This window comes from Corvus hawaiiensis, chromosome 21, assembly GCF_020740725.1.
Source record: "Corvus hawaiiensis isolate bCorHaw1 chromosome 21, bCorHaw1.pri.cur, whole genome shotgun sequence".
In the NCBI taxonomy this organism is placed as follows: domain Eukaryota; kingdom Metazoa; phylum Chordata; class Aves; order Passeriformes; family Corvidae; genus Corvus; species Corvus hawaiiensis.
This window is the reverse complement of record NC_063233.1, coordinates 8863519-8876078: the sequence shown is the minus strand read 5'-3', so window position 1 is coordinate 8876078 and position 12560 is coordinate 8863519. Positions and strand designations below refer to the sequence as shown.

The 12560-nt window shown below is 61.5% G+C and overlaps 1 protein-coding gene across 1 annotated transcript in view; it reads right to left on the bottom strand.

Moving 5' to 3' along the window:
• Positions 1-6305, bottom strand: part of NIBAN2 (niban apoptosis regulator 2) — a 29932-nt gene extending 23627 nt beyond the window's left edge. The window contains exon 1 of the mRNA XM_048325499.1: positions 6174-6305. Within this exon, the coding sequence (XP_048181456.1) occupies positions 6174-6228 (55 nt within the window). The 5' untranslated portion in view covers positions 6229-6305. The remainder of the gene's footprint in view (positions 1-6173) is intronic.
• Positions 6306-12560: the final 6255 nt, after the last annotated feature.

Sequence of the window (12560 nt, the reverse complement as noted above, 5' to 3'; positions counted from 1 at the left end):
GGCGGGTGTTTTCCCGTGGCGTGGATGCCGGTGTCCCGCTGCTTCCCGGGAACAAGGCAGTGCGGGGCTGCTGCGTGCGAGGAATGTGCCTGTGAATAACAAACAGCAGCGGGGCCTTCCAGCGGCTCCCGGGGCTGGGCCGAGGTGCCTGCCCTGAGCCTCCCTGCCCAAACAGCCTCCGAGGGATGTGGGAGGAGGAGATTCCTGCCCCCATCCAACCTGCAAGCCCCCTTTCCCCTTGGAGCAGCCTTTGGGGCAATGCTCCAAAGCCGTGGGGCACAGGTGCCCTCATAGCTGGGTTAAAGCCACCCCAAAGCAGAGAGCCACCTGACAGTGGGCACAGGGACCGGGCTCAAGCCACCAGCAGAGGTGACTGCACTCCCAGGACTGTCAGGATATGTCCCATGGACACAGGTGGCTGTGGGAGGATGGAGCTTCCCTGTAGGGGACTTGGCTCAAGCTGAACACCAACCCCAAACCCTGAGCTGGACCAACAGCCACTGCCCTCATCCTGGCTGCAACCACATCACCCCACGTGTCCCTCATCCCCCTGGGTGCCACCAGCACCTGGCCAGGGCGGAGAAGAGCTGCCACCGCTCTGGTTCTCACCACAGCAGGGTGGGAACCAGCACCACCCCTGCCCAGACAAGGTCCAGCTCATCCCCCAGCACCGGCTGGGCTGCATTGCAGCCCTCGGGAATGGCGCAATCCGGGGTGTGCACAGGCATCCACATCCTCCTGGGAGCCATGGGATGGGGAGCTGAGGTCCCCACGGCAAAGGGGATGGAGCAAACTTGGGCATCTCTATGCTGGGAGCAGCTGGGGGCTGGCAGTCCGTGCTCCGGGATGTCCCGGCAGCCGCTTCCCTTGTGCCCAGCCCCAGGGAGAGGCACCAAACCTGGCACGCTGTCCCTGTGCCCAGCTGGACAGTGCCAGTGGGAAACCCAATCCAGCCCCGGGGGAGGAGACCAAACAAAGATTTTTATGTGTATCCAAAAAAACAACCCAGCCAAGAGGGATTTGAAGAAAACAGCCCTGAGCCTGTCCTGGAGCCTGTCCTGGAGCTCCCCCCCCCAGCTCCTCCATACCCATCCCACAGGATGCTGTCCCATCACTACTTTGGGGTCTGGGAGCTGGCTCACCTCAGCTTTGGGCACATTCCTTCATGCAGGGAAACCTCCCAAGGGGCTGAGCAGAGCTGGCAGAGGGAGAGAGGAAGCCAGGACAAGTGTCCTGTGTCCCAGGAACCACCAGCATAGCAGGAGATGGGCGAGACCCTGCCCCAGGTCCTCTGTCACCTCCAGGGCAGTGTCCCATCCATCCTGCTGTGAGGGAATGTCCCATCTGGGGACTCCCCTAGTGAAGGAGGCCGAGTTCCCAAGAGGAATTCCCCAGAGAGATCCCTGCCAGCGAGGGCAGGAGTGGACAAAAAAGGGCAGGAGGGCATGGCAAAGGGCAGGAAAGCACGGAGAAGGGCACGGTGCTCTACCAGAGCTGGGGCCTGTGTCAGATGTCGCTGCTCTTTCCCTTTGAAAAGGGGGAAAAGGTGGAGTTTTATTGCTTCCTCCCCTGCTGGTCCAAGAGACTGGGAGGCAGCAAAAGCTACTCTGCTCTGCCCCTTCCTCCCTCCCCTCCTGACCCCGGCACTGGGCTCTCCATGGAGCCACTGCAGGCACCCCCAGGCACGGGACAAGGCCTCAAGGCCAGCCAGGGGCTGGGGACAGGGCACAGCTCCTGCTAGGGGACCTCACCAGGTGGGCTGTGGGGGCTGCAGCCCCACGATGAGGTGAGATCCCCCACAAAGTGGGTGGTGGGAGCAGAGCTGGGTCCTGCAGGGGCAGAGCAGGTCCTGGAGAGCCCATCCTCACCTGCCTTCACACCTTGCCCCATCAAGTGCCCGTGGATAAACATCTCTGGATCCCTCCAGCCCTTCTTCCTGCTGGAAAGCTTGGAGACATGGAGCCTGTCAGTCCCAGGAGGGTGGGATGGAGCTGACAGGGGCTGTGCCAAGAGGCACCGAGCCCCTCTGAGCTCTGAGCCAGCCTCTGCAGTGATTTGGGCAGGAGGGGAGGCAAAGGCTTGGGAAATCCCAGCTCCTGGCTGTGTCCCTGCAGTGGATTTTGGGGTGTCTGACACTGCCGTGGGGGTGTCCTGCTCTGGGGATATTTTCTCTCCCTGGGCTGGCCCAAGGAGAGCTCTCAGCTGCCATCCTGGCTCAGTTCCTCCTGTCCCAGCCCTGCCTCTCGCAGGCAGAGCAGGGATCCCCTCCGTGCGTGCCCCAGCTCGCTCCAGCCGAAGCCTGTGGCTAAACCCTGGCTGGGGGAGGCAGGGAAAGCCCTCCCCGAGGGAAGGCAGGCTCTGCCCCGGGGCTGAGCACGGCCGGGAGGGCTCCCATGGCCTGCCCACGTGGGAAGGCCACCAGAACAATGTCCCCTGCCCCAACACGCTGGCTCGGAGCGCGCCCCGTGCCCCGACACGACGGCTGCAGGTAAAGCCCCAGCTTGCCAGAACCAGCCCTCGCCGCTGGCAGGGAGCCCTGACGTGCCAGGGGAGTTATTTATTTGGCGATGAAAGACACACGTTTCGTTGGGAGAAACCACTCCACGGCTGCAGCGCCGAGCCCTCGGAGCCTCCCTGCGCGGCTCCCCCGGGGCAGGGTGAGGGTTTCAGCCTCAAGACCAACCCCAGAGCCCGGCAGCCTCTGCCTCCCACGCCGGCTGGAGCTGAGCTGCGGCAAAGGCTGGGAAATGAGTGTCACGCTTAGGGAAAAGCCACAGCGAACCTGCTCCCGCTGCCAGCAGGAGGAGGACACCGAGCCCTCCATCCCTGGGGCTCGCCACAGCCTGGTGCCTTCTGGCACATCTGGAGCCGGCCCTGCAGCCCACGCCATCGGCATCCAGCCTCCTGCTTGGTGGGATCAGGGATATGCAGACACCGATGCCTGGCAAAGCTCGCTGGAGCAGGGAGGCTGCAGGTCCGGCTCCAGGGATGAGGCTCGGTGTCACCTCCGCCACCTCTGCGTGGGCTGGTGCCCGTGGAAGTCCTACCCCGAAATTAGCAGCTGCTTCACTCCGTAATTAACGGGCTGGCGACTCCCCGGAGATGCCAGAGCAAGGTGTGAGCTCCCAGGGACCCTCCCTGTGCTGCCGCCCACCCCCACATCCCTCTGGTCACGGAGACATCCGGCGGCTCCTGCTGCATCCCTGGGCTCTGCCACCCCTGGGCTCAGGAGTACCAGCTCCACCCAGACCCCAGCCAGCTCCTGCCAGCCACACTTCACCTCAGCCCCCAGCAGGAGGGGTCCATGGGATGCTCTAGGGAAGGAGTTACTCCAGCATGAGGGAAGAGCTTCATCCAGTCCCATGCTGAGAGCACCCACTGCCCCGGACAGGAGAGGACACTGCAAAACTCCAGGGCACCCAGTGACACCCTGGTTTCCCAGGACACTCCATCCCTGCCACCCTCGTGTGCCCAGCTGAGGGTGCCCATGCTGGGCGTCCTTGCACAAGGAGGATGAGCCAGTCCCTGCTCCAGCCCATAGAGCAGGTTGGAAGCAACTCCCAAACCACATCTAGGAGGAAGAGGAGGAGGAGGGCAGCCGAAGGGTGTTGACAAACAAACTGGATGACTCAGGCAGGAAGATGTCCAAAGCAGGGTGGCAGGAGGAAGCACTGGTCAGAGAGACCCTGGAGACTGGAGTGCAGGAGCTGCAGAGAGCTCCTCCAGACAGCCCCAGCATCCCCAGCAGGGAGCTGCCTCCATGCCTGCCCGGAGCCCTCCAGCCCCACCAGAGGGAGGAAAGACCCTGGTCCTGAGCCACCCAAGTCACACGTGTGTGGCTCATGACTTCTGGGAGACATTGGCACGAGCCTCACGCAGCCACAACCACATGGGCCGGGACAGGGCATGGGACCCCACAGCCTGGGCACTGTGGGCATGGCAGGGCTTTTCCCACCTCCTCCTGCCTTTAACCCATTCCCAGGAGGGGCACAGGTCTGGCCCAGGCTCTCCCCAGCAGCTCTGCTGGTCTAAGAGGCTGCAACCTTGGGAAGCACTGCCAAGCACAAAGAGCTCCTGGTCCTCGAGCAACCAGGGGTCATGGCAGCCTGGACAGCAAATCCAAACTCCCCAAATTTGGGAGGACAAGTGGGAAAAGCTGCTTGGAGAAGGGCTGGATCCCTCCTGGGGCAGCGGCAGCGGAGAACAGGCCGAGCTAGGCAGGAAAACCCGGAGTTTTCCCCGCCACGTTGGTTTGCATGCCTGACAGCAAGTCGTGCCTTGCCTGCTGGGTTACAGCCCCTCCCAGCTCCGGGGGATCCTCAGCCAGCCAGGAGCCCTGGCAGGAGCACAGAGGTGCTCCAGGAACCCAGTTTGCCCCTGTCTCTCACAGGGAGGTGTCCCAGTACAGGTGTGTCCCCCCCTACTCACCCCAAACCTCTGGAGCTGCAGCATCTTCCAGCCCAGTCTCCATAATCCTATTCCACAGGAATCTTTTTTTTTCCCTCAGGAAATCTTTTTCCCATTAAAACTTTTTTCCCACAAAAAGGCCTCTGCAGCCCCCAGGCATGGGTTAAAACCCACCCTGGGCTGACAGCTCAGCCCCTGCCGGGGTGCAACCATCCAGCCTGGCCTTGCAAACACCCAGTCCTTGACCCAGCAGAGACAGATCCCTGCACAGGAAACCCAGCCAGGCTTTTCCTTGTTATTCTTCAGGATTAGGATCACAGGGGCTTGCACAGGGAGCTATCTCTGCACTGACAACCAGCAAGTTTCAGGGAGATTCGGGATCTGCTTTGGATCCAAACACGCCATGGGCAGCCCCGACCCGGTGCAGCCTCGCGGATCAGCCGGGCTGAGCTTTAACTAATGCGAGATGAAAACCCCAGAGCGAGTTCCAAGCTCTCCTTCAAAGCTCAGAAACCTGCTGGCGTCCTGCTGAGCCGCATACCACGTAAGCATTCCTGCCAGGATGGGGCCTGGCAGGGCGGAGGGGCTGCACCGCGAGACACCGTGTCCCTGTGCCAGCCCCACGGCAGCTCCAGCGCTGCTCCGCCGGCAGCAGCTCTTCCCCCAGAGCCCTCGGGGACAAAAGGACTTCAGAGCCACTCCCGCGGCTTTATGGCCGAGACAGAGGAGTGATATGGCGGAGTCACCTCCAAAACATCGGCGCTCCCCAGCCCTTGAGCTGCCTGCGAGCCGCACAAAGTCCAGCATGAAGCCACCCTCGGCGGTGACACCCACCCAGGTGCGGCTCCGCTGGGTGCGGGGGTGGCTTCACCCACTGGAGACGAGGCTTTGCCCGCCTGGGGAGCTGAAACCAAAGCTGGGGCGTGAAAGGGCTCGGAGGTTACGTCCTGCCCGCTCAGCAGCCCCTGGGAGCCAAGAGCCCGCATCACAAAGTGGCTTGGGGGAGCCCAGCACCGCGACGGAGGGGTGACCCCACTCACAGGGGTCAGGAGTGTCACCACAGACCCCAATTAGCAGCCCTGACCTTCCCCCCAGCCACTGCTTCACACAATCCCAGCCTGTGCGGAGCCGTAACCCCGCGTTCCGCGCTTCCCAGGCAGCTCTGGCCAGACATCCTGTGCCACGGGCGAGGCGCTGCCGCCCGGGGACAGACGGGCTCTCAATGACCCCATTGTCACCCTTGCCCGTCCCACGGCGCTGGCGGGGGCACTGCTGTGTCCTGCCTGTGCCGGGGCAGGCTGGAGGCAGCCAGAACCTTTGAGGAGGGCTTTTCCTAATGATCTCCCAGCAATGCAAAGGGGGATGAGACTCATCTGCCAGCCAGCCCCAGCAGTCCCCGTGCTGACAGCGGTGTCCCCGCGCTGGACCCGGCTTCCAGCATCCCCCCGGAGCCCAGCTCCCCTCTTCCCTCCCCGCAGCCCGAGGGGTCCCCGAGCCCCGCCGCCAACACAAACACCCCCGGCACAATCCAACCTTCCATTTGGGAGGCAGACGGGCACCTCGGGTACCCCCCGGAGCCCCCCGAGCTGCGCCCAGGCAAAACCACAGGGAAGCTAAAAATTAAAAAGGTTAGAGAGCGAGAGAGAGGCGAAGAGCAGGCGTGGGGGTCCCGGGAACACTGAGCGGGGGGGTCCCAAAGGGATTGAAGGAGGGATGGGGAGATCCCGCCGAGGAGGAGCGGAGCGGGGGGCGCGTCGGGGGCTCACCCGCGATGTGCTGGCGGCGACCCTCGTCCAGGTGCGTGGAGACCACATCTCCCATGGCGAGCGGAGCCGGGCCGGGCCGGGCGGCGGGAGGAGCGGCAGGAGGAGGAGGGAAGAGGGAGGAGGAGGAGGAGAAGGACGAGGAGGAGGAGGAAGGCAGCGCTCGGGGCGGCCCGGCAGCGCGGCGCCCCACGGCCCCCCCCCGGCCACTCCTCCCGCACCGCCCCGCGTCCCTCCCGCCGCCCCCGGGAGCAGGGAGAGGCTGCGAGTGTCCCCCCGGCGGGTAATTAGCCGCGCTAATTGCCGGAGGGGGAGGAGGGGGATGGGCAGGATGGAGCCGGGCGCTGGGCAGTGCCCGGTGTCCCCCCCGCAGTCCCGCTGGGAAAACCGGCTCCGTGCTGGCACCGCGCTGCCCCAGCCCCGGCATTGCAACACCCGGGCTCCGTCCCACCTGCGCCCACACCCCGCGGCCGCCAGCCTTGACCTTGGCTCGGGCGCTGCCAAGGTGGAGAGCGGGCGTGGGAGCCGGCGGGCAGCGGGCACAGCGAGGGGCCCCGCGCCCTCCCCAGCCCGCGGGAGAACGCGATGGGAAACGCTCGAGTTGATTTAAAACCCGCCCCGGCCACAGATTTGGGAGCAGGAGCTGTCCCGGGATGGGGGCATCTCAGGGAGCAGGAGGGCACACTCGGAGAGCGACACTAAACCCGGGAATGTTCCACCGATCCTGCAAAGTCTCCTCGGACACAGCCGGGAAGGGAGCAGCTGGAGCTGCGGCGCTGGAGGAAGCGGTGGAAAAGCTCCTCCTTCCTCTTGCTGCTGCTGCCGCGGCTCCTTTGCCGAGAGCAACAGGCGGAAACGGCCTCGCAGGATCCTGCGGCGCTGCCTGGGCACGATCCGCAGGGAGGAAAGGCCTCGCCGGCGTCATTCCCAGAGCCCGGGCACCGCCAGCAGCTCGGGGTGTGACCGAGGGAGGAAGAGGAGGAGGACGTGGTGGCGTGACCAGAAAGTTCAAGCTGTTCCCAGCCTCAGGGCGGCTCCGGGGAGTCGCTGCCGAGGTGGATGCACGCCTTGGGATCGCTCTGCTCCCTGGATGCTTCCAGACCTCTGGAAGCTGGGGCTGGGCTGGGCGAAGCTCGTCTCAGCTGCTTGGCTTGGAAACGTGGAAAGGGCTCCAGGAGGCTTTTCCTGGGCTGGACTTGTTTACCCGGGAGCGGTGGGAGGGAGGATCGGAGGTGGCCGAGCTGAGGCATCCTGTTTATCCTCCTGAAATAGCTGCCCTCGGCCGCCGCGGGGCTGGGCAGGGGGCGGCAGGATGCTCACATCCCTCCCCGCCTGTGCCACCAGCCCTGCAGCGGTGCCACCACCCCGGGGGACACCAGCGGGTCCTTCCCCCTCGCAGTGCCAGGGGGATGCCACCCTGGAGCCAAGAATCCGCTTTTTTGGGCAGGGGCGCAGGGAGGGATGCGGGTGATCCCTGCGAGCCGAACACTCCCCACGTGGCCAAAATCAAGGACATCAACTGGCACCCAGATGCCACCTGCATCTGTGCCAGCACCCTCGGGAATGCCCACGGTGCATCAGCCTTTTCCATCCTAACACTGTTCTCAGCCCTCGGACTCATTTCAATGGGAAAATAATTCCAAAGCTGGAATATTTCCCTTTCCCACCCCCGTGATGCTCCGTAGGAAGGCTTTACCCTTAGCAGAGGGCTTGTTTGCAGTTTGTTTGCCTGGCCAAAATGCTGCTGATATCGAGGGATTCTCGTGGGAAATTTATCTGCAGCGAGATCTCATTTCCAATAGAAAATCATTCCTCTTTTAAACACTTTCCCCAGTGCTGGTCCCTGAGGAGTCTGGCTCTGAGTTAATTTGGAATTCTGTCTTAGTGGGGTGATGGTATTTAAGAGGCGATGAAAATGCATCCACTCCCTTCAAATTGAAAATAAATGGGAATATCTATCCATGTAAATAACTTCATTATTAGAAACCAAGCTTCATCCCTTCCAAAAAAGCAATGTATGGGATATGATTTAGGCAGTGCACACATAGTCCTGCTAAATAAACCGAGTAAGTGGTTTAAAAGCCTTATTTTTGAAAAATTAATCCACACAAGCACTGGAGCACTGAGTCATCACCCACCTCTTTTGCCCGCTGGGGTGTTTCTTAAATAAAAAACTAAAAGCTGAATGAAGAGGTAAAAAATAGACAGCGTTGATATTGTTGGTTTGCAGACGGGAAGGGGATGTCTGTGGCACGCAGAAATAGCTGTCACACAGACACGCGGGCTGCTTTTGGGGCTCCAAAAACCACCTGCAGGTGGGCACGATGTGCTGGCACCGTCAGACAGCGTCACATGGTGGCACAGCACCGGGCTTTTGGCTGGCTGGTGGCAGAGACAGGCTCAGCTGCTAAAGCTTGGGAGAGGAAAGTAAAGCAGTTGTCTGAAGGGTTTTATTGTGACTGGAGACATTTGGGAACTCAAAACTCAGAAGTTGAGCACATTTTGGTGCATTCCCACATGGCCACGGGCAGAGGGGGTTGTCCCTGGTGTGCTCCTGGTCAGGGTTTCCTTCACCCCTGATGCCCTGATGGATGCCTGAGGAGGATGGGGATGGGAATTTGTTCTTCCTCTCCAGCACGTTTGGGTTTATTCCCACATGGCCACATCCCCAGCGTGCTCCTGGTCAAGGTTTCCTTCACCCTACCATCCTGATGGGTGCCCCAGGAGGGTTGGGATGGGAATGGGAACAGGAATGGGAATGGGAGTGGTTTGTTCTTCCTCTCCAGCACATTTTGGTGCATTCCCACATGGCCACGAGCAGAGGGGATTGTCCCCAACGTGCTCCTGCTCAGGGTTTTCTCCTTCCCCACCCCCCCAATGGGTGCCTCAAGAGGATGAGGATGGGGATGAGGATGGGGATGGGGATGGGGATGGGAGTGGTTTGTCCTTCTCCAGCACATTTTGGTTTATCTCCACGTGGCTACATGAAGAGGGAATTGTCCCTGTGCTCCTGGTCAGAGTTTCCTTTGTCCCTTCCACTCTGATGGATGCCTGAGGAGGATGGGGATGGGGATAGGAATGGTTTGTCCTTCCTTTCCAGCTGCAGTTTCTGGGAGCCCAGCCTGGCTCTGCACAAGGGGTGCAGGCACAGCCCCCCACTGCCCTTCTGCCTCCCCTCCTGGCTCCATCCTTCCCGAGGATCTTTAAATCCATCCCCCTTGGCAGGCTCAGCTCCCAACTCGCTGCTCTCCTTCCCCACATCCCTCTGCAAAGGCTCCAGGTGAAGCTCCTGGATTCAGGAGAACAAACCAGCAGCTCCAGCAGTACAAATGATGCTCAAATGGCTTTGTCACATCCTGTCCCACGCCTGTCCCGTGTGCTGGGGCTCCAAGGGACCCAGCACAGGTGTCCTTCCCGTCAGAGGCTGTGCAGTGTTGGGGTTGTATGGAACTGCAGCCTGATAAAGTCTGATCATGCCAGCTAATTACATCTCGCTGAACAGATGGAAATAATGCTTATCTGCCTGGAGATGCCTGATTTATCTATCCCAGCTCGGAAATGAAGGATTTCCCTGGGAATCCAGCCGAGGGGAATAAGCACTCTTGTGGTTTCAGGCAGCTCCTGGGATGGTGGAGGTGGCAGCAGCGAGGTGAGATAGTTCCCAAATTATTAAAGCCTTCAAAGCCTTCAGTGCATTAGCCCATCATGATGAGCAAAGTGTTCCATACCTGTCCTTCACCCTGCCAGGATTTCTCCTGGATGATCCTGGTGCCACAATCCGTGGCCGTGATGAAGAATTGGAAAAAAAAAAAAAAAAAAAAAAAAAGTTGATTATTTGGGATATTTTTTATGCTCACAGCAGTCAAACCAAGCCTGACGGGGGCTGTGTGCTCAGCTCCCTGACCTCCTGCCCCCTCAGCTGATGCTTCTGGATTCGGGGCCTGTGGGGAGGATCATCCCACCTTGCTCCCGTGTGATTTTCCATGAATTCATTCCCACAGTGTAAAACCTGACCTCATCAGCAGCAGACGTGGTGGATGCACCTGCACAGTGCCCAGAACAGGCTGTTCCCCATCGCTCACCACCTCCAGAATCCTGCTGGGTTCCTGCAGCCACTAAACATTGCAGGATGAAGCTTCCAGCCCAGGAAAATTTGTTTCCCTCTCACGGATACAAGGAGTAATCAGTGGAGTTTTCCTTCCACTCTCACTGACCCTGGCACAAGGATTTATTTCCACCTCACCAGATCACCGGGAAACCCGATCGCAGTGGGGGAAGAGCCGGGGCGGGGGGAGGGGGGGGGGGGGGTGGTTGAGGGCAGGAGATGCAGCCAAGGGGAGGTCGGGGTGTCCCTCGCAGCTGGGCTCAGGTCCCCATGCACAGTGTTTGGTCACTTACAAACCCACCTGGGGTCACCTCTGAAGCCTTGGAGGTGCCTAAGGCATGTCCTTGTTAAGGGACCCGGGGTCTGAGCCAGCCCAGGCTGGGCAGAGAAGGGGGTGAAGGTGCCCTCCCGCGCGCCGGGGGCCGCTCGCCTTCCCCAGAATTGCTCTCGGTGCAATTAACAGCAGCGTAATTGCAGCAATAAAACTTTCCACTGCTGATAAAGGCGAGGGCAGCTCTGCCCAGCCCCGCGAGCAGGGATGCTGTGCCCGTGGGCTGCTGCACCCTCCGTCCCGCTGCTGACTCCAGCGCTGCGCTCCCAGATAACAACGTGATTAAAGAGTGCTGAATCAGGGCTGCCTCGACCGGCTTCTGCTGAATCAGGGCTAAAATCCATCAGCTCCAGCCCCAGCTCCAGCCCGGGTGCGGAGCTCTGAGCAGGATCCATCAGCTCCAGTCTGGACACAGAGCTCGGAGCAGGATCCATCAGCTCCAGCCTGGACACAGAGCTCTGAGCAGGATCCATCAGCTCCAACCTGGACACAGAGCTCGGAGCAGGATCCATCAGCTCCAGCCTGGACACAGAGCTCTGAGCAGGATCCATCAGCTCCAGCCCCAGCTCCAGGCCGGGTACGGAGCTCTGAGCAGGATCCATCAGCTCCAGCCTGGACACAGAGCTCGGAGCAGGATCCATCAGCTCCAGCCTGGACACAGAGCTCTGAGCAGGATCCATCAGCTCCAGCCCCAGCTCCAGGCCGGGTACGGAGCTCTGAGCAGGATCCATCAGCTCCAGCCTGGACACAGAGCTCGGAGCAGGATCCATCAGCTCCAGCCCCAGCTCCAGCCTTGAGCAGAGGATGACACTGACTGAGAGGCACCTGAGGATCCGCAAAACCTCCCCCAAGCCGGTGCAGCGGGGCTGTGACAGGCAGCACAGGCGGCGGGGGGTGTCACCCCACCCTCACCCCTCGTGGGTGAGCACCCATCGCCCACCAGCGCCCTGGGGCAGGGAGGGGCCGGCGGGGCCGGGGGAGCGCAGCCCGCGGAGCGGAGGGCGCGGGAGGAGGAGGAGGAGGAGGAGGAGGAAGGAGGAGGAGGAGGAAGAGGGAGGCTCCTGCGGACCATCATTCCCCTCTGCCGGTCGGCGCTGGGATAACCGGTGGCCGCCAGCCAGGCGTTGGCAGGAGCCGGCATCGGCTCGGTGCAGCCTGCGGAGGGTGCGACAGACTGGCGACACTGGCACCGGCGTGGCACGGGGCGTGGGGGGCTGCGGGCAGCGGCGTGGGCACCGGGGGTGAGAACAGGGTGTGGCCACGGGGACAGGCACCGGCATGGCATGGGACATGGGGACACCGGGACATGGGACACGGGACATGGGTCATGGGCGACAGGCACTGGCATAGGGCAATGACAGGCCTGGGCACTTGGATGACCACAGGGTATGGACATGGGCACCGGGCATGGCACGGATGTGGCTCTGGCTCTGCTCCTTGCTGTGGGATACTGGGAAGTGTGGTTTTCCCACCTGTGGGTTCTGCCCCACTTCCAAACCCTGAGCAGGTGCAGGGCTGGTGCCAGGGTCACAGCCCTGGCATTTGCACCAGGAAAGGAAAAAACATCCCTGTCTGAGCACTGCTGAACAGCTGGAAACAGCGGAAAACCCAAAGCACCCAGGCAGTGTCTGCTCAGCCCTCACTGCGCCTCCAGCAAAACACACGGGCTCTTGGAGATGATTACCCGGAGCAGCTGCGCCCCAGGCAGCTCGTGGGGACACAAACAACGGGTGACACTGTGCCCCCACTGTCACCTGCAAGCACCTTCCCCTGGGACACGTTGCCAGCCCCGGGGCCAGGTGTTTAACACTTAGCAATGCTCAGGGCGAGGTGGAAGTGCCCTCCCCATCCCCGCATCCCGGACCGTGAATGCATTCCCCAGCGGATACTGGAGTACCTCTCACACCCCTCCCCTAGTGCCCTAAAATCCAAAAGTTCTGGGGAAGTTCCCAGG